The sequence below is a fragment of the Cervus elaphus genome, chromosome 18, assembly GCF_910594005.1.
Source record: "Cervus elaphus chromosome 18, mCerEla1.1, whole genome shotgun sequence".
Taxonomy (NCBI): Eukaryota; Metazoa; Chordata; class Mammalia; order Artiodactyla; family Cervidae; genus Cervus; species Cervus elaphus.
In genome coordinates this window covers 48,990,040-49,015,001 of record NC_057832.1, presented here as the reverse complement: position 1 = coordinate 49,015,001, position 24,962 = coordinate 48,990,040, and the positions used below count along the sequence as shown (strand labels likewise).

The 24,962-nt window shown below is 36.0% G+C and overlaps 1 protein-coding gene across 1 annotated transcript in view; it reads left to right on the top strand.

Annotated features, from left to right (window-relative positions):
* Positions 1-24,962, top strand: part of LOC122674020 (platelet glycoprotein 4-like) — a 56,053-nt gene that overhangs the window by 13,277 nt on the left and 17,814 nt on the right. Inside the window, 6 exon segments of the mRNA XM_043872006.1 lie at positions 1,453-1,657; positions 10,978-11,138; positions 17,395-17,542; positions 18,336-18,515; positions 20,064-20,155; positions 22,375-22,421. Coding sequence (XP_043727941.1) covers positions 1,538-1,657; positions 10,978-11,138; positions 17,395-17,542; positions 18,336-18,515; positions 20,064-20,155; positions 22,375-22,421 — 748 coding nt within the window. The 5' untranslated portion in view covers positions 1,453-1,537.

Here is a 24,962-nt window from a genome sequence, read left to right as displayed (position 1 = left end):
ATTATTTTCTTAGCCACATATGTAATAATTATGAAAAAAAACTGATTACTAAAGTGGAAAAAATACTAATAAATTCATAAGAATCATACTACCACAACAAAGCTATGGAAGGGAAAAGGTAAGACAACAACAAAAATATAATTAATATCATATTTATAAGCTTGACAAAAATACTATATGTACCTCTTTTTTTGTCTATAGCCTTCATTCTATTGACACTTTTGTTTTTCTTGGCTGGGGCATTTTGAAGTAGGGAATAGTTGATTAAAAGTTACAAACTACACCTTGTTTATCAATGTCAGGTCAACTCGATTTAAAAAAATTCTTCTGTATACAAAATAGCTCAAATGAGTATGTTTTCAAATGTTAGAATAATAAATTATTTGTTACAATAGGACCTATTCATTCCAATAAGTATTTTCTTGCAATTTTTATGAAATAGGCATATATCATATAAATGTACCAAAGATAGCCTGACTAGGTAAAACACATACTGACACCATCTAGTTGATTTTAACAGAATTGGTACAAATTAGTTGCCCATGACAAAAAGAACTATATTCCACTCAAATGTGTTACACACACATGCACACCTGAGATTAGTAAGAAAACAAGGCTGTCACAGAAAGTCGGCAACAGCTAACTTACATATTCTCTTGAAATTCTTTTCACCTTTAGACTATCTAAAAGTCATTATTAAAAATGAAATTGAAAATAAAGTAGTCTTCTTAAAACTGCAATATTTTCAAGTGTAAGAAAGAATTCAAGTATGAACTAAATATTCGTGAAAATGAAATTTCCTTTAAATAATGTTTACAATTTTGATGATAGTAGAGAGCAATCTAGTATTAATTTTCTGGACAATGTACTTTCCCAGTTTACAGATGCATTTTTGTTTTAACTGATAGCTTACAATTATTAGAAGAATTGATTCCTTCTGAGACTCATCATATCATTGCTTGTAAAATCTATATCTTTCTACTTGTGAAAAATGTATAGTAAAGAAAACATTTGTCACCACACTTGCTTAGCATTTAGAAGGAAAACACATCAGTACACCCACATTCAGTTTGCAGGAAAACTCCAGGTAGGGTGTAGAAGCAGATAAAGGCTGAGGTTACCTATAAGTGTCCCAGGCTGACAGAAGAAGGCAAAAGGTGAGCGTACAGTAAGCATGATCTCCTTAGGTAAGATTTCAGTATGTGAACCATTCAAAGGAGGAAAATTTTTAAAAAGTATAAAGAAACGCTGTATGTGACAATATTTATTATTTCTACCACTGGTAGGTAGCTCAAATCAAGAAAAGGGTAAGACCTAGAAAGTTTTCTTTAAAAAAAAATTGTTTATTTATAACTAGCAAAATGATCTGTTTCAGTTGTATGTTTTCCTCGTACTTTGATAATTGTACTGATATTTATGCTTCTCTTTTATGATCTCCTTCCAATGATACAGCCGGACTACTTGGAAACCACCTTCATCAGACCCGGGAGTTTGAAGGAAGCAGGTGCTGAGCCTTAGCTTCCCCTGAACAAGAAGCATGGGCTGCGACCCCAGCTGTGGGCTCATCACCGGTGCTGCCATTGGCGCAGTCCTGGCTGTGTTTGGTGGGATTCTAGTGACAGTTGGAGACATGCTTGTTGAGAAGACAGTTAAAAAGGTACAAGTGGTATCAAGAACATGTCACTGCTTTTAAGTATGTCCAAAGAATATGTTGATAAGCTTTTTTTTTTGTATAGATATATACCATTTTTATTGAAAGATTCTTAAATTCTATTGTGCTTTGAAATTTTCAAGTTTCACATACATGATTTCATATAATCTCATAGTAACCATTTTCCACCTATTTCTGTATTGTCCCTCTCCTTCCTTCTCCTCACTGGTAACCGCTAGTTTGTTCTCTGTATCTGTGAGTCTTCTTTTTTTGTTTTTTCTTTTCTGTTCCTCCCCGCCAAGATTTGCTGCATTTTTTAAAACTCCACATATAAGTGACATCATACAGTATTTGTCTTTCTCTGTCTTATTTCACTTAGCTTAAGGCCCTCCAAGTCCATCTATGCTGAAAATGGCTAAATTACTTTTTTTTTTAGTAACTGAGAACTATTCCTTTGTGCATATATACCACTTCTTCTTTATCCATTTATCTGTTGATAGACACTGAAGATGCTTCCATATCTTGGCAGCTGAAAATAATGCAGCTATGAATATTAGGGTGCATGTATGTTCTCAAATTAGTGGGTTTTTTTTTTCATCTATATATCCAGGAGTATAATTTTTGAGTCATATGATAGTTCTATTCTCAGTTTTGTAAGAAAACTCCACACTGTTTTCTACAGTGACTGAACCAATTTACATTATCAGCAATAATGAATTAGGGTTCCCTTTTCTCACCAACATTAAGCTATTTGTGCTTTTTTACTGATAGCCATTTTGACAGGTGTGAGGTGATATATCATTGTGGTTTTGATTTGTATTTTCTTGATGATTAATAAGGTTGAGCATCTTATGTGATGTTGGCCATCTGTATTTCCTCTCCAAACAATAAATGCTGGAGAGAATGTGGAGAAAAGGGAACCCTCTAGCACCGTTGGTGAGAATGTAAATTGATACAGCTACTATGGCGAACAGTAGGACATTTTTTTAAAAACTAGGCAAAAACTACCACACGATCCAGCAATCCCACTACTGGGCATATATACCGAGGAAACCATAAATGAAACAGACATGTGTACCCCAGTGTTCACTGAAGCACTATTTACAATAGCCAGGACATGGAAACACCTAGATGCTCGTTGACAGATAAAGAAGTTGTGATACATATATACAATGAAATATTACTCAGCCATAAAAAACAACAGATTTGAGTCAGTTCTAGTGAGGTGGATGAATCTAGAGCCTGCTACACGGAGTGAAGTAAGTCAGAAAGAGAAAAACAAGTATTGTATATTAACGCATATATGTAGAATCTAGAAAAATGATACTGATGAACCTATTTACAGGGCAGGAAGAGAGACTCAGACATAGAGAACAGACTTATGGACACAGCAGGGGAAGGAGAATATGGGACAGAGAGGAGCACTGAAATATATGTATTACCATATGTAAAACAGATAGTTAACGTGAAGTCGCTCTGTGATAAACTAGAAGGGGAAAAGGTGGGAGGGAGGTTGAAGAGGGAAGGGACATATGTATACCTGTAGCTGATTCATGTTGATATATGGCAGAAACCAACCCAACACTGTAAAGCAGTTATTCTCCAATTAAAAATAAATTAAAAAAAAAAGACACATGTATACCAATGTTCACTGCAGCACTATTTACAATAGCCAGGACATGGAAACAACCTAGACGTCCATTGAGAGATTAATGGATAAAAAAGTCACGGTACACATATACCATGGAATATTACATAGCCATAAAGAGAAGTGAAACTGGGACATTTGCAATGATGTGGATGAATCTAGAGTCTGTCATTCAGAGTGAAGTAAGTCAGAAAGAGAAAACAAATGTTAACACACACACACATATATATATGGAATCTAGACAAATTGTACTGATGAATCTATTTGCAGGGCAGGAATAAAGATGCAGATGTAGAGAGGAGACTTGCGGCTATGGTGGAGGAAGGAGAAGGCAGGACAAACTGAGAGAGTAGCAGTGATATATATACATATATCTATATATTTTATCATGTATAAAACAGCTAGCTAGTGGGAAGCTGCTGTGTAACACAGGGAACTCAGTATGGTGCCCAGTGAGGATCTAGAGGGGTGGGATGGGGGTGGCAGTGGGAGGGAGAGGACAGATGTATATAGCTGATTAACATTATTGTACAGGAGAAACTAATACAACATTCTAAGGCAAGCACCATCCAATGTTAAAAAATGTCCCATTATACAGAGTGAAGTAAGCCAGAAAGATAAAGACCATTACAGCATACTAACACATATATATGGAATTTAGAAAGATGGTAATGATAACCCTATATGCAAAACAGAAAAAGAGACACAAATGTACAGAACAGACTTTTGAACTCTGTGGGAGAAGGCAAGGGTGGGATGTTTTGAGAGAACAGCATCGAAACATCTATATTATCAAGGGTGAAACAGATCACCAGCCCAGGTGGGATGCATGAGACAAGTGCTCGGGCCTGGTGCACTGGGAAGACCCAGAGGAATCGGGTGGAGAGGGAGGTGGGAGGGAGGATCGGGATGGGGAATACATGTAACTCCATGGCTGATTCATGTCAATGTATGGCAAAAACCACTACAATATTGTAAAGTAATTAGCCTCCAACTAATAAAAATAAATGAAAAAAAAAGTCCTATGATAAGTAATAATGGAAAAGAATATTTAAAAAGAATGTATATCGAGGTATAACTGAATCACTATGCTCTACATGGAGAAGGAAATGGCAACCCACTCCAATATTCTTGCCTGGAGAATCCCATGGACAGAGGAACCTAATGGGCTGCAGTCCATGGGACTGCAGAGAGTCTGACATGAATGAGTGACTAACATACACATGCTTTATATAGGAATTAACAACATTATAAATCAACCATACTTCAGCAAAAATAAATAAATTTTTAAAAATATACTGTTATTTTGCCTATTTTTAAAATGGATTGTTCTGTTTTTTCTTTTTTTGTTGTTGAGTTGCATGAGATATCTATATATTTTTTACATTAACCTCTTACCCATGGTCTTATCATTTTTAAATATTTTCTCCCATTCAGTAAACTCTCTTCAACAATCTTTTCTTTGCTGTGCCAAAGCTTTTAAGAAAACTGGGTCTCATTTGTTTATCTTCATTTTTATTCCCTTTGCTTTTGAAGACAGAGCTAAAGGGATTTATGTCACAGAGTGTCCTATCTACCTTTCCTTCTAGAAGTTTCATAGGTATACAGCTGTAAATTTAAGTTGTTAATCCATTTTGAGCTTACTTTTGTATATGGTATGAAGGAGTGTTCTAATTTCATTGATTTACAATGAGACTATCCAGCTTTCCCAGCATCACTTGGTGAAGAAACTATCTTCTTTTCCTGGTGACTCAGACGGTAAATAATTTGCCTGCAAAGCAGGCAACCCTGCGTTGGTCCCTTCCTGACCCTTCCTGGGTCATGAAGATCCTCTGGAGAAAGGAATGGCTACCCACTCCAGTATTCTTGTCTGGGAAATCCCATGGACAGAGATCTTAGAGGACTACAGTCCATGGGGTTGCAAAGAGCTGGACATAACTGAGCGACTAACACTTTCATTGTATGTTCTTGCCTCCTCTGTTGAAGACTGATTGATCATAGATGTGTGGATTTATTTCTGGGTTCTCTATTCTGCTCCTTTCATCTGTACGTCTGTTTTTGTGACACTACAATACTGTTTTCATTATTGCAGCTTTGTATAATTCTCTGAACTCAGGAAGCTTAATAATTCCAGCTCCATTTTTTTTTTTTTGTTAATATTGTTTTGGCTATTTGGGAACTTCTTCTTTCCATACAAATTTTTAAATTATTTGTTGTACTACTCTGAAAATTGCCATTGCTACTTAGCAGGGATTACACTGAATCTCTGGTCTGCCTTGGGTAGTATGGTTATTTTAATAATGTTACTGCTTCCAATCCAAGAACACAGTATCTTTGTATCTGCTTGTGTGTTCTTTATCTTACAGCTTTCCAAGTACAGGTCTGTTATCTCCTGAGGTAGATTTATTTCAGGGTATTATGTCTTTTTTGATGCAATGGTAAATAGGACTGTTTCCTTAATTTCCCTTTCTGATAGTTCACTGTTAAGTGTACAGAAATGCAACAGATTTCTGTAATTTTCTATCCTGAATGTTTACTGAATACACTGATGAACTCTCGTAGTTTTCCTGATGGCACGTTTAGGATTTTCTATGTGTAACATATGTCATCTGTAAAAGTAACAGTTTTACTTCTTCCTTTCTAATTTTGATTCCTTTTCTTTCCTTTTCTTCTTGATTGGTACAGCTACATTGAACAAAATTGGAAATAGTGTGTGCCTTTGTCTTGTTCTTTATCTTAGAGGAAATACTTTCAGCTTCTCTTTATTGAGTATAATGTTAGCTGTGATGGATCATGCCTTTATTATGTTGAGGAAGTTACCTCTATGCCTACCTCCTGGAGAATTTTTATCATAAATGGATGTCAAATTTTATCTAAAGAGTTTCCTACAACTATTAAGATTATCATATGGTTTTCATTCTTCATTAGTTAATATGACATATCACATTGGTTGATTTGAGGATACTAAAAATCCTTCCATCACCAGAATAAATTCCACTTGATCATCATGGATGATCCTTTTAATGTACTGTTGCATTCCATTACTATATTGTTAAGGGTGTTTACATCTATGTTCATCAGTGAGATCGACTTTTGTTTCCCTTTTTTTTCTTTTACTTGGTTTCTCTGGTTTTGGTATCAGGGTGATGCTGGCCTCATAGAATTAGTTCAGAAATATTCCTTCCTCTGAAATTTTTGGGACTAGTCTCAGAAGGAGAGGTAATTATCATGGCTCTAAGTGTTTAGCAGAGTTCAACTGCAAGGCCATCTGATCCTATACTTTTATTGTTGGGAGCTTTTAACTTGCTGATTCAATTCATTACTGGTAATTGGTCTGTTCATATTTTCTATTTCTTCCTGATTTAGTCTTGAGATACTGTATCTTAGAATTTGTCTATTTCTTAGATTAGGCTGTTCATTTTATTGGCACACAGTTGTTCACAGTAGCCTCTTATGATCTTTTGTACTTCTATGGTGTCAGTGATAACTTCCACTTTTACATTTCTAATTTTACTGATTTAGATCATTTCTGTTTTTTTCTTGATGAGTATGACTAAAGGATTATCAACTTTATCTTTTCAAAGAATCAGCTTTTAGTTCCATTGACCTGTATATATATATTTTTTTACCTGTATATTTTAAGTTTCTATTTCTGATGTTTATGATTCCTTCACTTCTACTTTTCGTTCTTTCTCTAGTTTCTTTAGGTGTAAGTTTAGGCTGTTTGAGATTTTTTTCTTGTTTCCTGAGGTAAACTTGTAAACTTTCCTCTTAGAACAGCCTTTGCTAAAAACCACTGGTTTTGGATCATGTTTTCCTTTTCATTTGTCTCTAGGTAATTTTTATTTCCTCTTAGATTTTTTCAGTGATTCATTGGCTGTTTAGTATCGTACTGTTTAGCTTCTCTGTGATTTTTTTCTTAATTTCTGCAGTTTTTTTTTCTTTCAGTTTATTTCAAGTCTCATCACATTGTTGGGAGAGGTGCTTAATAGTATTTAAATTTTCTTACATTTATCAAGGTTTCTTTTATAACCTAGTATGGAATTTCTCCTAGACAGTGTTCCAGATGCAACTGAAATGAAAGTGTATTCTGTTTTCAAGTGGAATGTTTATATATATATATATATCATATATGTATATACATATATGTATACACACATACGTATATCAATTAAGCCCATTTGGTCTAATGTGTAATTTACAGCCAGTGTTTACTGATTGATTTTCTATATGGATGATCTATATGATGTAAGAGGTGATGTAAGAGGGTTGTTAAAGTCCTCTATTATTATTGTGTTATTGTTGATTTCTCCTTTTATGTCCATTAATATGTGCCTTATATGTTTGTGTGCTCCTATGTTGGGCAAATATATATTTACAAGTATTATATCTTCTTAGATTGATCCCTTGATCATTATGGAATATCTTTCTCTCTTGTAACAGTCTATATTTTTAAATCCATTTTGTCTAATGTAAGTATTGCTATTCTGGCTTTCTTTTGCATTTCATTTGCATGAAATACCCTTTTCCATCTCTAATTTAGTCTGTGCATTTTTAGACCTGAAGTGAGTCTCGTATCACAGCATATAATCGATGTGATTTTGGTATTGACCATCTGGTGATGTCCATGCATAGTCTTCTCTTGTCTTGTTACAAGAGGGTGTATGCTATACCAGTGCATTCTCTTGGCAAAACTCTATTAGCTTTTGCCCTGCTTCATTTTGTACTCCAAGGCCAAGCTTGCCTGTTAGTCTAGTTATCTCTTGACTTCTTACTTTTGCATTCCAGTCCCCTATGATGAAAAGGACATCATCTTTGGGGTCTGGTAAGACTTTTCTACTGTTAGTCCTATTATCTTAAGATGGATATGGTGGGAGTGAGTCTGGTAAGATCATTCTATTGTTAGTAACCAACTGAAAAAGTATATAAGGCCTTGATAAGAGTAGCAAGTGGGGCAGCCTCCGTTCCTCTCCTGATGTCTATGTCAGAAGCTTCCTCTGTCCTTTTTCATTGTAATAAAACTTTGCCACACAAAATTCTGAGTGTCTGAAGCTTGGTCCCTGGTCTCTAAGCTACATCTTCTTCAGAAATCACAAATCCAACATCGTTCACTATAAGGTATCACCCTGACATGAGCATTTGAAATAGCCTAAAATGATCGGGAGAAATATCAATAACCTCAAATATGCAGATGACATCACCCTTATGGCAGAAAGTGAAGAGGAACTAAAAAGCCTCTTGATGAGAGTGAAAGAAGAGAGTGAAAAAGTTGGCTTAAAGCTCAACATTCAGAAAACTAAGATCATGGCATCCGGTCCCATCACCTCATGGGAAATAGATGGGGAGACAGTGGAAACAGTGTCAGACTTCATTTTGGGGGGCTCCAAAATCACTGCAGATGGTGACTGCAGCCATGAAATTAAAAGACGCTTACTCCTTGGAAGGAAAGTTATGACCAACCTAGAGAGCATATTAAAAAGCAGAGACATTACTTTGCCAACAAAGGTCTGTCTAGTCAAGGCTATGGTTTTTCCAGTGGTCATGTATGGACGTGAGAGTTGGACTGTGAAGAAAGCTGAGCACTGAAAAATTGATGCTTTTGAACTGTGGTGTTGGAGAAGACTCTTGAGAGTCCCCTGGACTGCAAGGAGATCCAACCAGTCCATCCTAAAGGAGATCAGTCCCGGGTGTTCATTGGAAGGGCTGATGCTGAAGCTGAAACTCCAATACTTTGGCCACCTCATGCGAAGAGTTGACTCATTGGAAAAGATCCTGATGCTGGGCAGGATTGGGGATAGGAGAAGAGGACGACAGAGGATGAGGTGGCTGGATGGCATCAGCCACTCGATGGACATGAGTTTGAGTAAATTCCGGGAGTTGGTGATGGACAGGGAGGCCTGGCGAGCTATGATTCATGAGGTCGCAAAGGGTCGGACACGACTGAGCGACTGAACTGAACTGGACATAGCTTTCAGTTTCCATATAGGTTCCAGCTATGACACCCTGATCATTTAGGGTAAACATCTTTACATTTAGAAGAATAGCAGTAATTTTGTCTTAATTTTGGGTTTGCTATGGAAATAAACACTTTTTAGGAGCAAAGAAAAAGTTCTTCAAGGACAATTGCTTGTAAAAAGTAAGACAGTCTCACAAAGCTTTAGCGGCTGCAACGTACCCAGTGTAAAAGGATTGATAGCACAGGTGTTTGTACTGGTATTTTAGCTAATACCCTGTTCATCTCTAAGGAATTCCCTATTCTCTCCATTAAGCAATAAGTAAAGTATCCTGAAGATACGAAACTTAATTTGACTACTATCAACTAAGTGCAGAGATGACAGAAACAACAACAAAAAAAAAAATAGCAAAAGCACAGAGTAAAAGTATAGTAAACAAAGGGCCAGAGCCTAGGATCCTTGTCATGATTCTACCTCCAGGCACTTGCCTCGGTGACCCTTGGGCCAGACACCAGGTTTCTCAGCCTCAGCATGCTCTCCCAGAAAACATGCTAATAATGTTCAGTGTCCTGTCCTGATCCCTCTTTCTATGAACCGATGCTTCCTGGTGAATGAAAAAGTCAGATTGTCCTTGAGTTCACGGGTGTTTTTAGGCTCGTTTTCTGTGAAACACTGTTCTCCCTCTTCCTCCAGGACTAAGGTAAACTGAAGCTTTTCACCTCCATAGTATTCCTTCCAAGGTACTTAACTGGAAACACTGTCTGCTACAAAGTCATCTTTGTATGCATTAGCTACTAGAGCTTCATGGGCTTCCTGCTCAGAGAGTGAAAGCCTTGGAAGGAAACTGGGAGAGCATCTATGACAACTCCCTCCTTTTACAAATAATGAAGTTGACCCACAAGGGTTTGGTGACTCTCTATAGTATCAACTCCTGAAGTATGGTAGAGATTTCTAATGCAGGGTTTTCTGATTCTGTCATTGGTATTTTCTCTATTTGTGTATTGTTACTACAAGGAACATCCATGATTCTTAACATTCTTTATGGACTTCACAAAGAATAATAAGAAACCTTCATGTGCCCTTTTATCTAAAATGTAGTAACCTAAATATAATGAATTAGACTGTCATTATTTCTGGAAATATGTACTAATATGTTGCTGTAAATATATTGAGAATTAGGGGAGCCACACTGAGCAGGATTTTGAAGGGAGAAGTCAGATTTGTGTTTTCCTTAATTTAACAAATGTTAAGTGATTTCTTCCTGAATTATCCAGCTTCTGTAGAAAAGTGAAAAAGCTTCAATACCATTGGATTTTTTTCCTTTCCTTCCTCAGTGCAACTCACAGAGGGCAAAAGAGAAGTTAATGTTTGACCTGATAAGAACTTTTTAGAAAAGTTTTAATAAAAATTTCTTAATAAATTGTATTATAAGCTTTCACAATACTTTCATAAGGTCACTCTAAAGCTTGCCAATGGTTGGCCTTACAATAACCAGACATGTCTGCAATATCACATGATTCTCTTTGTAAAATCTTGACTAAAAGAGACTGCTATCATAAAGTGCTGAAAACATTTCTGTTGCAAGCATGTGGCAGGTTGCCAAGGTTCTCATGAACAAGATACTTGAGTTTAGCCCTTTTACTGGATAATTAAAGGTTTGCAACTCCCACAAATGCCTATACTGACCACAAAGAAATAACCCAAAGTTGTTTTCTTTTTCACAGGAAGCTGTCCTTGAAGAAGGTACAATTGCTTTTAAAAACTGGGTTAAAACAGACACACGTGTTTATAGACAGTTCTGGATATTCGATGTACAGAATCCAGAGGAAGTGGCAGTTCACAGCAGCAAAATTAAAGTTAAGCAAAGGGGTCCTTACACATACAGGTGAGTGAGTCCCCACAGTAAGTGGCACTCTTCCCTTGATCATATGTATTTCTGAAAAAGCTTTCACTTGACACTTGTTGCTGTATTGAACATACTCGTTACTTTCTTGCCATTAATATACATTGAAATATTTGTTTCTCCCTATTTAAAACCCTAAATATGTAATGATGATAAGAAATACATACTTTATTATGAGTTTACCAGCATCAATTAACTGCCATACTTTTAAGAAGTTATAGGAATTTTACTTGTGACGTATATTCTAAATACCTCTAAAACCTGCAGGTTAAATAGGAAAAAAATCTATCCAAAATATGTAAAATCAGAGTATTTTAAAATCCTAAAATTGAAAGTGTGGGTTATAAGAGTGTTCTTAAAGTGTGATTCCTGGACCAGTAACATCAGCATCGCCTGGGAACTAGGGAGAAATGCAAATTCTCAGGTCCCACCTTAGACCAAATGTATAGAGACTCTGAGTTTTGGCCCCAGTGATGAATTGTACAAATACCCTGGAGGATTTCAACATATACTCAATTTTGAGAACCACAACATTAAACTGATTTTACATAACCACAAAACCTGCTAAGGATTTCTTTTCAAACTATTTTCCAGGTCTTAAGGGTGTTTTTACTTATTCAGTAGTTTCATTTTTATAATTTATCCACTATTGAGACTAAATATCTTATATGCCTTAATAATTCAACATACTTCTGAACCAAACATTAGACTATTAGAACTCAGTTCAGTTCAGTCGCTCAGTTGTGTCCGACTTTTTGCGACCCCGTGAATCACAGCACACCAGGACTCCCTGTCCATCACCAACTCCCGGAATTTACTCAAACTCATGTCCATCGAGTCGGTGATGCCATCCAGCCATCTCATCCTCTGTTGTCCCCTTCTCCTCCTGCCCCCAACCCCTCCCAGCATCAGGGTCTTTTCCAATGAGTCAGCTCTTCGTATCAGGTGGCCAAAGTATTGGAGTTTCAGCTTCAGCATCAGTTCTTCCAATGAACACCCAGGACTGATCTCTTTTAGGATCGACTGGTTGGATCTCCTTGCAGTCCAAGGGACTCTCAAGAGTCTTCTCCAATACCACAGTTCAAAAGCATCAATTTTTTCAGTGCTCAGCTTTCTTCACAGTCCAACTCTCACATCCATACATGACCACTGGAAAAACCACAGCCTTAACCAGACGGACCTTTGTTGGCAAAGTAATGTCTCTGCTTTTTAATATGCTATCTAGGTTGGTCATAGCTTTCCTTCCAAGGAGTAAGCGTCTTTTAATTTCATGGCTGCAGTCACCACCTGCAGTGATTTTGGAGCCCAAAGAAATAAAGTCTGACACTGTTTCCACTGTTTCTCCATCTCTTTCCCATGAAGTGATGGGACCGGATGCCATGATCTTAGTTTTCTGAATGCTGAGCTTTAAGCCAACTTTTTCACTTTCCTCCTTCAATGTCATCAAGAGGCTTTTTAGTTCCTCTTCACTTTCTGCCCTAAGGGTGGTGTCATCTGCATATTTGAGGTTATTGATATTTCTCCCAGCAATCTTGATTCCAGCTTGTGCTTCTTCCAGCCCAGCGTTTCTCATGATGTCCTCTGCATATAAGTTAAATAAGCAGGGTGACTATTAGAACTAGGGGAAAATAATTAACCAGAACATTTCCATTTTAAATTAAACAAACTGAAACCAGGGGATATGTAGTGATTTATACAAACTTGGGAATTAGTAACTCTTACACTGTTGAGTAAATTTCTCCTATCTAAATTATAGACTATGCTTTTTCTAACTATCAAAGTAAGAAAAGGAGGGACAGAGGTGCCAAAAACACTAACTTTATCATGATATTAGGAATATATTTATGGTGCCCATACGGGAACAAAGTCCTGTTGTATCATTTGTTATAAAAATTTTTATTGTTCCTCAAGAATAATTAAAACTAGTTATATGCCATGGTCAAGTAAAAAATATCATATTTTCAATAGTTTCTTCTAATTCATAGTTTTACTTTCTTACTTGTTTTAGTCTGTAAATACATAATTTCTTTCCTTTCTGTGCATTAATATATTTCTATATCAACAACTCACACTCAATTATAATGAAATAAGAGTAGTTGGGAGGGGATGCCTGCTGCCATAACACATAATGTAAGCTGTGGAGTGCCGCGGTGTTACTCTGTCCTAGCAATTATCCCCATGTGTCCCAGCTCCAGGCATACGCCTATGACTATTCACAACTCTCTCAGAGATTACCTGGTTTTCATTGTTACAGAAAAAAATCTTACCTTCAAATAAAGTTTTATCTTTTTCAGAGTCTTACAGTTCTTATGGCATTATCAAAAGCCTATGTGAATATCTTATTTCAAAAAAAAATGTTGTAGCTATGATGTGTGCATCTGAAAATCTAGAATTCACATATGACCTAATAAGAATCTAAGCATAACTTTAAAAATCAGAACTGAGTGAACTGATGGCATGTAAGAAAAGAGAATAACGAATCTGAGAACTTACCATGATTTTTGTTTAATTTTTTGTTTGTTTGGAGGTTATGTTTTAACTTTTAAGGATACTAACGGTGGCACAGAAAAACTCAATACTGACTCCTCTCCTAGTCCTGCTCTGATAGGTGACAGTTAATATATATTTTATTCTTAGAGGTGTGAACCTCTCTAAGGTATAAAAGTGAAATGAGTAAGATGTAATTGATTTACCTGGAGAAGCAAAGAGGTGAGGGTTGGAAAGAGAAGTTAGATTTGCAACTAAAGCACACAAACAATTAATTTGTATATATATAACAATATTAAAGGAATTTATGATTAACTGAGTTATTTTGTCTCATTAGGTCAATAAAATGGAGTTCTTAGTGCCTGATTAGATGTCTTAAATAATAGGAAAATGACTGGCTACATTTCAGGAAAAGTTAATAGCTTTTCCCAACAATTTCCTGAATTCAGTTGAAACTGGAAGTGGAGGAAAACTGTTGTTTAGTCTCTCAGTTATGTCCAACTCTTTGTGACCCCATGGAGTGCAGCAAGCCAGGCTTCCCTGTCCTTCACTATCTCCCAGAGTTTGCTCAAACTCAAGTCCATTGAGTCAATGATGCCATCCCACCATCTCATCCTCTGTCGCCCCCTTCTCCTCCTGTCCTCAATCTTTCTCGGCTCAGGGCCTTTTCCAATGAGTCAGCTGTTCACATCAGGTGGCCAAAGTATTGGAGCTTCAGCATCAGACCTTCCAATGAGTATTCAGGGTTGATTTATTTAGGATTGACTGGTTTGATCTCCTTGCTGTCTAAGGGACACTCAAGAGCCTTTTCCAGCATCTCTGTTCGAAAGCACCAATTCTTCGGCACTCGGCCTCCTTTATGGGTCCAGCTCTCACATCCAAACATGACTACTGGTAAAACCATAGCTTTGACTAGGGCGACCTTCGCTGGCAAAGTAACGTGTCTGCTTTTTAATATGCTGTCTGGGTTTGTCAGAGCTTTTCTTCCAAGGATCAAGTGTCACTGTCATGGCTGCAGTCACCTTCCACAGTGATTTTGGAGCCCAAGAAAATAGTCTGTCACTGTTTCCATTTTTTCCCCATCTATTTCACCATGAAGTGACGGGACCAGATGCCATGATCTTAGTTTTCTGAATGTTAAGCTTTAAGCCAGCTTTTTTTTCACTCTCCTCTTTCACCTTCATAAAGAGGCTCTTTAGTTCTTCTTCACTTTCTACCATTAGGTGGTGTCATCTGCATCTCTGAGGTTATTGCTATTTCTCCCAGCAATCTTGATTCCAGCTTGTGATTCATCCAGCCTAGCATTTGCATGATGTGCTGTGATATAAGTTAAATAAGCAGGGTGACTATAAACAACCTTGATGTACTCCTTTCCCAATTTTAAAACAATCAGTTTTTGCCATGCCGAGTTTTTACTGTTGCTTCTTGACCTGCATACAGGTTTCTCAGGAGGTAAGTAAGGTGGTTTGGTATTCCCATCTTTTGAAGAATTTTCCACAGTTAGTTGTGATCCACAGCCAAAGGCTTTAGTGTAATCAATGAAGAAAAGTAGATGTTTTTCTGGAATTCCCTTGCTTTTTGTATGATCCAATGGACGTTGGCAATTTGATCTCTGGTTCCTCTTCCTTTTCTAAATCCAGCTTGTACACCTGGAAGTTCTTGGTTTTACACACTGTTGAAGCCTAAAGGATTTTGAGAATTACCTTGCTAGCATGTGAAATGAGTGCAATCGTGTGGTAGTCTGAACATTCTCTGGCATTGCCCTTCTTTGGGATTGGAATGGAAACCAACCTTTTCCAGTGGAGAAGGATGTCCCTCCTCAAAGAGAAGCACAGGCTTATTTAGCTTTGGCTGCTAATGTGAGGTTGATGAAACTCTGGCAGGATGTGACATGGGTCAAAGAATAAAATTATCTTGTTTGAGATCTTACTTATGTCTATTCTAACCTATGCCAATTCTTTGAAGACCTGGTTAATTCCTTCAAAATATTCTCAGATCCAATATAATTTTTTTAAGTTCCTCTGCTTTGATAGGAGTACACAGAAACCAATCTTGGGCTAAAGTAGAGGGGAACTCCTCCCTTTGATCTCATTAACCAACACTTTCTAGGACCTGTATGTAGTCTAATTTTTAAACCAAAATTGAGTGATTATGTTCTCTTTTTAAAAGTACATTTTAAACACAGACCTCAGTTTAAAGGATTTTTCTCTTAGTGATTGCCATCTACTGGTATAGTGTTGTAACTACAACTAAGAAAACAGGGTCAAAACTATTTTGCTATTATTTCAATTATTATATATATATATATATAAATCTCCTGAAAATTAAAGCATTTTAACATTATAATGTTAATGATATGTAATATGTTTAAAATATAATTTTCTAAGAGGGAATAATAATTGAGTAGTAATAGACTATCCTGGCTGCTGTTTTCGATTTTTGTATTCTATGTGTCTGCAGTACTCCAAGAATAGTGAACAATAAAGCTTTAATGAAATTATATTGGAAATAAGATATATTTCTATATTTTTGTTAATTCACTTTTTAAAGAATATGAACCATTATTTACTTATTCTAAAATATTTACCAAGAAATTACCATTTACCAGATACTGCTTGGGCATACAAAACACACATAATACCTATCCTACAGGAATTTACAATTTTATTATACCTGATTGAAATCACTTCAGGTTTTCTTTGGTTTGTTTTTTGTTTCCACACTTGTTTCATGTTTTCTCAGTGTTTACCTTAGTCAGATAACAACAGATATCCACCATAACCTCACATAATAGATATTCAGATAAATGATAGAGCAATGAATAATGTATACCTTATTTCATCTCACTAAATGTCTTTTACTTCCAAAAGATTTTTTCCCCATAAAACCACCCTTCACCTCTTTCCTAAAGGTAGATGGTACTTTGCCTAGAGGTGTTTAGAGTGAGAAGCCTAGATGTAATAAGTTTAACAATATATGGGGTAGGTATTGAGGGGAAATGATCTGTAAAGTGGAAAGTATATTTCACTAGCATCTTTATTTCTCATTAAAACATTGGAAAATATGGAAAAGCCAATACAGGAAAGTCTGTGCACTTTGAACAGTCTTTTTCTTATATGAAAACATGCTCTTACTATTCCCTTGTTTAAAACTCTCTTTCTTCTCCTCGCCCTCAGGATAAAAGCTAAACATTTCAGTATGGGATGCAGCCCTTTTAAGGTCCAGATCTTAACCTATTTTAATCACTTTATTTCCACCACTCTCCTTACTCCTTAAACCAACCATATTGAAACATCTGAATTACTAAAATAACACATTTACCTAACACATGCTATTTTCTAGCCCATTTTACCTAACTAAGCTTCTATTTGTCACTCAGAACACTTAAAATATAATTGTATCCTGTCCATTATTCCCACCATAATCCCTAGCCTGACTTTGTACCTGTTCTATGTTTTCCCACAGAATCTGTGTAAACTCCTACAATGACACATATTCCTTCTCCTCTGCTATGCACACCTAAGATTCTCTAATTTGCTGGAGGCTCCGCATTGGCCTATTATTCATTTTAACCTACTTGTTTAGTCTAATCTCTGACATAATCTTTGTACTCAATAATCACTGCTTAAATGAATGGCATTTGAGAATTAATGTTCATTTGAAATAACTATTTTGAATTTTAACTTCTGTTAAAATGAATGACATTCATTTGAAACAACTGTTTTGAGTTTTAGTTTCTCTTGTGTTTCAGAGTTCGTTATCTAGCCAAGGAAAATATAACCCAGGACTCTGAGAACCACACGGTCTCTTTCCTACAGCCCAATGGTGCCATCTTCGAACCCTCGCTATCAGTTGGAACTGAGGATGACACGTTCACCATTCTCAACCTGGCTGTAGCCGTGAGTAGACAAACAGCAAAATTACTCTAGAATCCAACTGTAAATAATCTCATGATTAAAACTACCATTAGATATCTTTTTTTTTCACTTTTATAAAAATGCTTTCTTATGCTATTATTTTTAATTATGATCATTTGGAAAGATGACAAGTTCATAGAATAATCAACTGAAGACTGATTAGAAGACCACTTAATGTGTATCATTTTAAAAAGTAGGATTTATGGGGCTTCCCCTGTGACTCAGTGATAAAGAACCTGATAATGCAGGAGACGTGAGTTCAGTCCCTGGTCCAGGAAGATCCCACATGCCTCAGAGCAGCTAAGCCTGTGCTGTTGAGCATGTGTCCTAGAGCCAAGGAGCCGCAACTGCTGAGCCCACACGCCCCAGCTTCTGAAGTCTGCACACCCTAGAGCCCATGCTCTGCGTCAGGAGAAGCCCACGCACCACAGTGAGAGACTGGCCCTGCTCAAGGCAGCCAGAGAGAAGCCTGCAGAGCAGTGAAGACTCAGCACAGCCAAAATCAACAGCCAATGAGAGAAACAAATAAAATGTGTCCAAAAGTAGGACTTAACTTTGAAACTCTTCTTCCTGTGGCCCACACAACCACAGAGAAATGTACTCATGAAGAGATGAAGAAATAATATACTTTTAGCCCTGGCTAGATTTGGCAGTCATTTTAAAGATAGCTGGAACTTGTTTTATTCAGTTTAATTCTTATATTCATATTTATTTGTCAAGAAAGTGATACTGCAGTCGGTGTCTTAAACCCTGATTTTTTTTTTTTTTTTTGCAGGCTGTACCACATCTCTATACAAGTTCATTTATTCAAGTAATAGTCAACTCACTTATCAAAAAGTCAAAATCTTCTATGTTTCAAAACAGAACTTTGAAAGAACTATTGTGGGGCTATACAGATCCATTCTTGAATTTGGTTCCATATACTGTTGCTACTACAGTTGGTGTGTTTTATCCTGTGAGTAACAATTATAAATGTTGATACTGTTAGACTTTAACTGGATAAATATAATCATATTGACAGTTCATAATTTTTTTATCATTTAATGTGTCAACCATATTTCTGATCTCAGAGTACATACTCTAAGTTCTTAAAAGTCACTTTTGTTTAAAAAGTAAATTTAATACTCAATTCACTTATCAAAAAGTCAAATTCTCATGTTTCAAAAGAGAACTTTGAAAGAACTATAAATACTAGTGGGCCTACAAGGATCCATTCTTGAATTTGGTTCTACACCCTACTAATGCAGTTGGTTCATTCTATCCCGTGAGTAACAATATGAATGTCAATATTATTAGACTTTAACCAGATAAATATAATGGCATTGGCAATTCACAGTTTTATTATTTAGTGTGTTAACCCTATTTCTTAACCCTATTAGTTTATTAGCCCTAATAAATATTCTCACTATTTCAAAGTCTATCTCACATAGTTTCATCTTTCCTAGCTGGGAAAATTTACTTCTCTGAATTTACTAATTAAAATTCAACTAGCATTTAATCAAGTTTCCATTCTTTGACAAATATATAAACTGTCTAAAATTAAATTGTAGGGTGGAAAAACTTTGAATACAGTTTTGACTTCGGTTTTCTATCTATGAACAATCAGGTTGAATCCCTATTTTTATATGAAATGTATTCATCATACCATTCTTCCTTCTCTAGCCCTCCTACAAGTTTGTTTTAACATAAATTTAAAAGTTACCTGAAATTCCACACAACCAGAAGGATAAATCAGCAATATCATATGTTCATAGAGTTAGTTGATAAAAACATCTACAAATGTCATGAAATCACATATAGGAAATTTAAGAAGATGTGAACTTGGTGATATACTTAGTTAATTTTTTGAGCCATGAAAAGAACAACTACTGCATTTTAAAATTGAGTATGAATTCATTTGGCATTTTATTAGATATCAGTAATATTCTTTAATTATTTTACTTGAGATGATTTTTAGGATTGCAAGGTTATATATCAATTAAATTTAAGTATAGAAGCCTTAAAGGATAATACATTCAATTATTATTTACCTAAAATACTCAATTCTTTCCTTGGCTATTTCTGTTTTTAATTTTGTGTACCTAAATTTTAGTAACCACATATTAGAGATCATAACATTGAGAAAACTTCAGGAAAGCTGTCATTTTTCTCATAGGTTTTGTTAACTATCCCTTCACCCCAATAAAACAGGACTAGTGATCAAATGGCCTTTCTGGCTTAATTACAAGAGAATACTAGAGTTGGATCGTGTCAGCTTCTGATAGTTGTTTTCTTCCTTTATTCTCAGCATCTAGCACTTATTTCTAGGCACCTTTTATATCTTGCTTTTATAAAATATTAAAAATCAGTAATTTAAAAATTCGTCACTTATATATTTCAAATCATATAAAATAACTGTGAACAGCCAGTGTCTGAGAAATGCAAAAGTCAGTTAATTACATACTATAATTTGGAAAGCATGGCTTGTTTTAGAAGCAGTTTTTTCTTGTATGTGTTTCTTCAGTACAACAACACTGTAGATGGAGTTTATAAAGTTTTCAATGGGAAAGATGACATAAGCAAAGTTGGCATAATTGACACATACAAAGGCAAAAAGTAAGTATACAGGCAAAGTAAGTTGTGTGTGTGTGTGTGTGTGTGTGTGTCACTAGGATGCTTTAAGGCAGGCAAGAAACTTATTTACCAACTGGTAAGGCACAGGCACCAATCTGTGGAACAGAGTTGCCTGTATCTCAGCCCTTAGAAACTCCTGGTCTACCAGGCATTAACCCTTTAGTTGTGATGACTAAAAGTCACACTGGTACATAGCCGCTGAGTATCAGCCCCACTGGAGGGTTCACCTTTATGAATAGGTCTCTTATACACAGAAATCTAAAGGGGCTGCTTTTATCTGTGTTGCATAACCAGAGTTTTCATGCACACTTCAATTACATAACAGCAAATTAAAAGGAAGAATATCAATATGTCAACTCATCATCCAGGAGCTAGGAAAATATACTGTTGTTTTATTGTTTTTTTACTGAGCATGAAATAAAAATATCATTCTTTCCAGTGACATGACTAAACATGTCTATAAAGATGGAAGCTTAACGAATCCATGCCACAACTTTTGTGACTTTCCCCTTTCAAATGTTCTTAAAATAACTCAGCTTTAAAAAAAAAAGCCTATCAATATAAAAATGGAATTAATATTTCCTGTTCTAAAACTGACATATTGAACTTGAAAATAAAGAGCACATATCCTGTGAAGTAGTAGTAAAATGAGATATGTTCACATAGCCACAATTTCCTACTTTTCTCTAGCTCCTGCCTGCTTATCTGGAGTACATCTAATCTGTCGTATGTCTAAAATAGGAAGAACCCCAATAAATACCAAGGGCAAAAAGACTGTTCTCCTCAAAGTTAAGATGAGTTTTAGATCAATGATTTCCTAACAAAGAATAATCAAAATCAAGAGATGAAATATTTTTATTAATTAAGCAAGCATTACCTCACACTGAGTTCCTATATAAAATTTGCATAAAACAGTTAAATAGTTACTCATATTCCTTTTTCATCTACAGAGTCCAAAGTCACATTTTTTTTTACAGGAAAATCTAATGGAGGGAACAAAACACATCTAAATGCTCATCTTATGGGATATCATCGCAGTGTTCATATATTGAGTACAGTGAGCATTTCTTTAATTTCAATATTACAGAGAGGTTTTGAGGAGTTACTGAGTGCTCCTAATTGGAATAAGAATTTCACATGAGTTTAAGGTTAAGATAAGGTTAATTTAACTGACCATGGCAAGACTGAGCATGATTGACAGCTTATTCTGTTTCAAAAAGCAGCAACAGCTTGCCTTGACATCTTAGGGCATGATATGTTAGGAGAGTGAAAAACCCATTTTCTATCACGAAAAAGTTTCTGAGACTGCAGAGAAACTATCACTACCATTGTTTGTATTGTTTCCAGATATATGTATATCTCATGAAGATACCAGAGTATAAATTAATAAACTCCATTTTACTTTAATGTCAGTTCATGCAAAGTTAAAAGAGGGGAAAAGTATCAATTGATTATCTACATTTCCAGTCACTACTAATCAAACATCTGCTTCTTTGCTCCTCCACACTCCCCTCTTCTCCCTCATACTGAGTTTTCATCAGTTACCTACTTAATATTTTCCTCCTACTCAGTTGAACACTCAATATACTATGCAACAATCCACTTCTCTCACTGGAACACAGAAACTTAATCCTAAACAGACATCTAAATTTCTGATAAATATTTCTCAAAAAATGTTTAAGAACTCGGTCTGTTCCAAGTTGTTCCTAACAACATTTATCAGTTTTTATTTTATAATCTGGCCACTTAATGGTATCAGGCACTTCATTACCTCAGCAAGATGAAAACTTCGAACAAAACATAGACCAAATGATTTAGAATATTTCTTAAATTTAGCATTTGTCACATCTAGTCTAATCAATATTTACTACTTTAGCAGAAGTAGGGCTTTCCTGGTGGCTCAGTCGGTAAAGAATCCACCTGCAATGTAGGAAACTCTCTGCAATGCAGGAGACACAAGTTCAAGCCCTGGGTCAGGAAGATTGCCAGGAGAAGGAAATGGCAACTCACTCCAGTATTCCTGCCTGGAAAATCCCATGGACAAAAGAGCCTGGTGGGCTACAGACTCCTGTAAGAGTCAGACACAACTTAGCAATTAAACCACCACCCCACCACTTGAACCATAAAAGACAAATTAATGTGAGGTGGTTCTCTTGGAATGTGAATGTTAATTTCCTTTCCTTTTTCTTTTTGTCCCTAAGGCGTCTCTCCTATTGGGCAAGTTACTGTGACATGATTAATGGTACAGGTAAGGGTATTTGTTTTGTAATAACACCACAACGAAACCCCCTCTTTTCTCCCACAAATCTATCATCATACCAACAATGTTCTCAATAGGTATGCTTTTACCTACCTTTGTATCCCTACAACATAATTCAGGTCTCTATTCCTATACAGTCTTAGTAACTACCTAATTTGGTGGAATGTCTCAAGATTAACCACTAAGGATAAACCATTACTGCATTCCTAGGGAAATGTTTGCTTTGTAAAGACTAATTAACTGACTTACTGGTCACAGAAGTAAAGAGGTTAGTAGTTACTGTTCACATCTATTGTACATACTGTATAGATAATAATTTAAAACTGAAAGAATTTAACATCAACATAATTATGAAAGGTAAAACATATATCCAAGTGGAGGTTTCAGTATGAAGAAGAATCAGTAACCTTGCAAGGGGAGCCATCTATTTTGAATAAGATGATCATAATTACAGAGAAAAGAACAACAGTAGCAACAAAATCAAGGTTACATATGTGTTAACTAATACATACCTGTACTGGATATTGTTACTAACCATGAAAAAACATGCAAAAACGAACATTCTAAACTAGAGATGGGAACAAAGCATGAAGTTAAAAGTATCTAAGAGAAAAACAGAAGTAAAAATACTAGGAGTAACGGTATATTGGGCAGACCAAGGATTCTGACGGAATCCCTTTGAGAGAGATTGTTGGTTACACACTAGGAAAACAGTGTAAAGAAACAGAATAGATTCCAATGTTGTTAGCATGATAGAAGTACTTACCATACCTTCTCCAATAAGCTTAAAGAGGTATAAAATTAAAATACTGATTTGCACTTGAATGTATTTTTAAAAAAAAGGGTCCTGCAAGTATGCACAATCCTAGGGTTATGACACATGGTAACCGCTGGTATCATTATGACAGAATCTTTGATGATATTTAAAGCATTTCAATGTATTCTTTTCCTTTAATGTTTAAGGTGTTGGGAAGGCAGTTGTAGGCAATGCCCATTCAGAGACCCATCTGGGCACTTCAGCTAATCTTCAATAGCCCATTATCTTAAAGGCAGGATCGAGTTTACTGATTTTCTGTTATAAGTGAAATGTAAGAAGATTCCAAAGTTTGTGTTGTTACTAGAAAAAGAATGTGGTATTCATAACTGAAGGCTAGGTCTTACTGTTTTGAACAAACACATTCAGCAGCAGCTCATTTTGCTGATACTCATTTGTGGAGTAAATGGAAGAAATTATCTAGTTATTTCTTCTTATATCCACTGTGTGCCATGGATAATAATCACTGTAGGGGTTCAATAAGCTCAACAAATGCCTTTTATGTTTTGATGTATACATTTTCAAACTATTTGCATGAAATTCTGCTTAGAGAGAGAACTTCAAAAAATGATTTAAAAAATATTAATCAGCCATAAGGGTAGGTGAATGAATCACAATCAAAAGTAAGAACAACATTTACCAAAAGGACATGTAAAGGAACCTCAACATAACGGAATTGCCACTCTACTCATAGGGTAGGAAAACACAATCACAGTTTTAACAACAGGTGATTTGGCCATTTTTTAAACAAACTTTCATTTATTTTTAAACAGTGGAAAATTTAATACAAAAGTGAATACCAATGAATGTGTACAGTATACAGACTTGTTGAATAAGACAGCAGCTAGTCACTTGTCAGTATTAAGCACTTGAAAAAGGGTTAGTACAAACCAAAATGTGCCATACGTATTAAGTACACACAGGATCTTGAGATTTTGTTAATTTTACATTGATTATGTGTAAAATGATGTTTTTTGGATATACTGGGTTAAATATAACCGACTTTTATCATTTTAAAATGTGGCTATTGGAGGATTTAAAAATTACATGTATACAAATTTCTGAATCAACTGGCCAGTAAGATGGCAAGGCAGAAGAATGTGAGTTCACCCCTTCTTTCAGAAACACCCAAATCACAACTAACTGCTCAACAACCATCCACAACAACATTAGCAAAATGCTAGAATCATCTAAAAAAATACCCTACATCCAAAGACAAAGAAGAAACCACAACAAGACAGAGGAGGGGCAAAATCACAATCACAATGAAACCAAATTCCATACCTGCCAGGTGGTATAATTATTTTCCCCAAAATGGGAAAACAAACAAACAAACTAGTAGTGGAAGTTCTGGTGAATACCATTTCCTCCCCAAGATCTAGCGCCAGCCAACATCCTGTAGGCGCCAGTGCCGGGACACCTCATGCAAAACAAGCAAGGCAGGAACACAGCCCCATCCCTCAGCACACAGGCTTTCTGAGTACAGCCCTGCCCTCCAAAAGAACTAGACCCAGCTCTGCCTGCCAGTGGGCAGGAACAAAATCCTCCACCAGCAAGCCTGTGCAAGCCTCTCAGACTCAGATAGCCTTGTCCAAGGGGACAGACAGCAGAAGCAAAAAGAACTACAATCCTGAAGCCTCCAGAAAAGAAATCACAACCACAGAAAATTAGACAAAATGAGGTTGCAGAAGAATATGTCCCAGATGAGGGAACAA